The sequence below is a fragment of the Mchenga conophoros genome, linkage group LG5 (genome assembly GCF_057382185.1).
Source record: "Mchenga conophoros isolate Kocher_MC1m ecotype Shallow Benthic linkage group LG5, M_conophoros_male_GT1.1, whole genome shotgun sequence".
In the NCBI taxonomy this organism is placed as follows: domain Eukaryota; kingdom Metazoa; phylum Chordata; class Actinopteri; order Cichliformes; family Cichlidae; genus Mchenga; species Mchenga conophoros.
This window is the reverse complement of record NC_140530.1, coordinates 4074221-4078952: the sequence shown is the minus strand read 5'-3', so window position 1 is coordinate 4078952 and position 4732 is coordinate 4074221. Positions and strand designations below refer to the sequence as shown.

The following is a 4732-nucleotide window of genomic DNA, read 5'->3' as shown; positions in this document are numbered from 1 at the left end:
TAACAGCACCAGTCAATCTGGAAACCATTTGGGGAAAGGTTCAGGCTTGATCACCTCCAGCATCTGCTGAGTGTTTATTTACCCACAACACTTAACCCATTAGACAAACTTTAATAGGACAACTGTAGAGCCACTAATCACATTGGCGCTCTAAGGACATGAGCCAGCAATTGTGCTGACTGTGTTGTTTTTAAAATCTGAGAGAACACAGGTGATATGGATGCATGTTATACATCAGTTCTTATGAAGACAATGAGTTTCTGCCATTCTTGTAAAAATGTTTCAGTGGTTTCTTGCGCTGATCAGCTGATCAACAGTCAATCAAAATACATTAAAACACTTAAAAGTTGTCGTTATGTGAAAGCTTTGTTGTTTATTTCACATCCTCTTGTAATTGCTGGCCTCATGGGATTTCTACACCTAAACGAAATTAGACAAGCTGGAGCAACTTTGGCTGAAGAGACAAAGAACTTGAAAGGAAGTTCAAAATTTAAGAGGAAATTCCAAAGTGCTGAGCTGATGAGATGTTCGCTAGCTATATATAACTGCATTTACACCGTGTCACCAGTCACAGGTAATTTCAGACAGTTGTATTTCTAAAAGACAACCATTCTCATGGTGCCTTGGATGATAGTGGTGGAGAATACCTCTACAATGGTCCTCTAAAGTCTGTACAGACTGTTTACTGTCAACCATAAAACATAAATTCAGCTTCTTTATTTATATGAAGCAGCAATGTACTAACATTCAAATCCTTTGTTACAAGTTATAGATACATTTATTTAATTTGTCAATTAAATAAATGCATTTAAATGGTAAATTAAATGTTTCCGCCCCTGTATGATTGTAATAATGCAATATTATGACTGTTCAGCTGCTTAATTGTTGTTGCTCATTGAGTCTAATGATGAGAGAAGTCTGTTACTAGTGTATCCTCCCTTCATTTAACTTATAAAGCTCAAAGTTGTTCATTTTGTTTTATGGGCAATGTGGAAAGTGCAGTTTGTGCACTGCATTGATAGGTGTTTCAAACTGACATTGTGACTGCATTCGTTTTATCTGTTAATGATGCTATTGTGTTATTATTAATAACTTTCACTTAAATGTGACAAATATTGTGGACTTTATGTACGACACCTTTTTGGACTCTACTGCTACTAGAAAAGAACCTTTGTTTACAAGAAAACTGTTTAACTACCTGAGGTTTATAGAAACGACCATACAGTGAACATTATTTGAGGATCTCATATGTTCTAAAAATCATCAAAGAATCTTGAATATCATCAAAAATACTGAAAAAGCACAGCCCTGTCCTCATGTTTTTGAGTGGGGTGTATTTTCCCCCATTTAACCTTCAAATGGTTCGCAGATAATGATACATGTATTTATTTATTTAACTCGCAGACAGTGTCATGTCACATGACCTGTGTATAGCAGAAGGGAGACATTCAGAATGATACTTAAGGCTCAGGGCATTTGTGTAACCAGCTGTTTCATGTTGTGGCTTGCTGAGATATTGTTATATTGACTAATTTACATCTTTGCTCAGTGTTATTTCAAACAACGTACCATACGGTCTAAAACGACCCTAATCTCCAGTAGCAGACAGATAAAGACCAGATCAGATTTGTTTTTATTTTAACGATCGGCACAATCGAGATTTGTTATCTTCTTTTGTGCCTTTTTGCTCTACACTCTCCATGTGACGCGTCCATTTGTGTTACACATATCATCAAATGAACACCAGACTTTAAGAACGAACATTTGGGGAAATGGAAGTGTCTGCATCTGCTCCACCCCTCACGTAAAGCTGGCAGACTACTGTATACTGTATAAGAGCCCTGCCTGTCACGCTGACTATCACACAGGAGGAGGGTGTCAGAACGTATTGGGGAAGTCTGTTGGCTTGGAGCTACTGCAACTTTTACGCACGACTCTTGTCTCCATGCCGCTGTTTTCCACTTGAATATAAGGGATTGATTTCCCCGCCTGCCTTTGAGTAATGGCTTTCACTATGCTGAGACCCGTCTCCACGCACCCTTTCTCTTACCCCGCGGACCTAACCTTGATGTCGGACGACGAGGAAGGGAACCGCAGCGAGAGTGACGGCAGCACCGATCAGGGGTACGGGCGGGAGTCCGGTGGAGTTGTAGTCGGACAGCGGAACGTTGCCAACGCCAGAGAGAGACACCGGACCCAGAACGTCAACACAGCCTTCACGGCGCTGCGGACGCTCATCCCCACCGAGCCGGTGGACAGAAAACTCTCCAAAATCGAGACGCTGCGCCTGGCATCCAGCTATATTTCTCACCTGGCCAACGTGCTGGTGGTAGGAGACGGAAGAGAGGGCGAACAGCCGTGCCTGAGTGCTGTGTACAGAGAAGTGAAGGGGGGTGGGCAGGGCAAACAGCCCCGGACTATCTGCACATTCTGCCTCAGCAACCAGCGCAAAGGGGTAACATACTCAGAAGATTCTCAGCTCACCAGCATACACGACACTACATTTATTATGTTCTATACTTTCTGCCTCGACCGATGCGCACACGTATAGCTTATATTATTAAAACCAGTCTCACTAAATCCGCGTTCTGTGGAATACAGCTTCTATTCGGGGTGAAAATCTATTTACAATTCCTGCACCATTCCTGCAGCAGGACATAAGGAAGGATGCAATTATGGGCGTTGCTAATTCCAAAAGGTTCCAATATTTATGAGAAACATACACGATGGATACACACCGTGCTGGACTTTCTGATAAACAAACACTTCAGAAGACATGTGCACTTAGAACTTACGACGTGTCCGCTTTTATCGACAGATGAGGAAATACGAAAATGACAAATTCAGAAAAGAGCTTTGGTCAGATTGGTAAGCACAGCTTAAAAAATAGCTAGTAAAAAACCCCAGTATATTAATTGTTGAATATTGTTTTCAGGTAGTGTAGACCTGACAATGTGCTTTAATGAATTCTAATGAGTGATTTTTTTTAATTCTGTTATTTTGCAAATAATTTGAGAGATTAATTTAGAGACTTTAGTGTAAAGCATATAACGCATTTTTACACTGACAACCGTGTTTGTGAAAAATCTAATCATTTATAAGTGTCATATCACAACTGTGTAATTGCAACGATCCTGAGTGCAATGAGTTACTTTCCATGGGTGCGCAGAGATGATGACGGTACTGAAACTGAAGGTGATTATTCATCTTTGTTCACAGGTGAAGGACAGACGAGACTGTGTGAAAATGCATGGAAACAGTGTGAGACAGCTAAGTCGACGATGAAAGTGTCTAAACTGGAGCAGTGTGGGATTTTTTTTCTTCCTCCCAGCAGATATTCCTAGAGACTTGAAGCATCTCAGCACTACAGCAGTCCTCTTACTTTGTGAGGCTTTGTCTGGTTATTTAGTGAGACAGGAGGATTGCCAAGTGAACTACCTGTATGTCTCCAGCAGTTGCCAGAAATCCAGTACACAAATTGTTACTGTTTGGGGTATAGTGGATAAATAATCTGAAATTATAACATTGTGACATACAAAGTGAGCAGCACTAAGAAGGTTACTTACATACATACATTAGATGAACAGATCTTACATGTTAGGGGAACAGAAATCCATACTAACCCTAGATCCATGATGGGGTTACACTTATGTACAGCACTTTGGATCACTCACCTAAAGTATGATTACTAATAGTTGGAAGCTATGAACCAAAACAAAACAAAAAATGGAGAATACTTTAAATCTGTAACATCCTAGAACTCTGTGTCCAAGAGTACTTTGTTTTGTACTTTAAACATTTTCAGTACAAGTACAATTCACTTTGCATACTCAGCATTTACAGTGACTCATATCAAATTGCACTTACAATGAAACTGTTGAGCCTTACCACACTGATGATAATAACCAGTGCTTTAACTATTGAGTAGAAAAAGATGCTGCTGATTCAAAGAGTAGTCCATCCAAAGTAGTCTTAAGTTCCTGGAAATATCATAAAGAACATAATAAAAATGTCAAGTAATCCATGAAAATGTTAGTATAATTGCACAGTTTTTAAATATAATTTGGGATAATTTAAAGATATATCAGAATACATGATTACATGTCATCTGTTATACCACTATTACCTGTCAAGCTAATTGACTGATTGATTATTGCACGGAGCAATAAAACATATCATCAGTGTTTTTTACTGGTTCCAATTTACAAATATGGGTTTTATCATGCACAAATGTTACTGATGTCATTCCTATTTGTGATTAAAAACAAAAGAAAACAAACAAACAAACAAAAACAATGGTTTGGTCTGGTCTAATGAACATTCACAAACACTTTGGTGCTGGTCCTCAAGATGTTTGTGTGAAGCTTTTCTCTCAAATAGATCTATGCACCTGAATAGTTTCTGGAGTGTCAGAGAAGATATCTGAGAGGCAATGATTTTATCTACATGTTTTTATCTACTTTGAGATTAAATTTATTTTTACATAGGCATGGCTCTCTTGCATTTTTCTGCCAACATAGCAATAAGCATGTGATGAGATCATTAAAGGTCCCCTTTGCATGGCCTGTTAAAGGTTTTTTTTTTATTGGTGATGCACAGAAACTGTTTTTGTGACACAATATTTGCCATATTTTGAAATAGGTTGGTCTATAACAAAGCTGAACAAAGCTTACAATTTGTTTCCTGGGTAGGTTCACTCAATGTAAGTAAATAAACTGAGTTTAAGCAATAA

The 4732-nt window shown here is 38.8% G+C and overlaps 1 protein-coding gene across 1 annotated transcript; it reads left to right on the top strand.

Moving 5' to 3' along the window:
* Positions 1-1818: 1818 nt before the first annotated feature.
* Positions 1819-4296, top strand: LOC146573600 (transcription factor 15-like). The gene is made up of 2 exons (XM_085275494.1): positions 1819-2455; positions 3220-4296. Exons 1-2 carry the CDS (start codon positions 2003-2005, stop codon positions 3283-3285), a joined length of 519 nt encoding a protein of 172 aa, XP_085131620.1. The 5' UTR covers positions 1819-2002; the 3' UTR covers positions 3286-4296.
* The last annotated feature ends 436 nt before the right edge of the window (positions 4297-4732 follow it).

Excerpts from the sequence above, each read along its gene's own strand:
- LOC146573600 (XM_085275494.1), top strand. The coding sequence starts at position 2,003 with ATGGCTTTCACTATGCTGAGACCCGTCTCCACGCACCCTTTCTCTTAC. Across the intron at positions 2,456-3,219 it reads TCAGCAACCAGCGCAAAGGG|GTGAAGGACAGACGAGACTG; the intron begins GTAACATACTCA and ends CTTTGTTCACAG.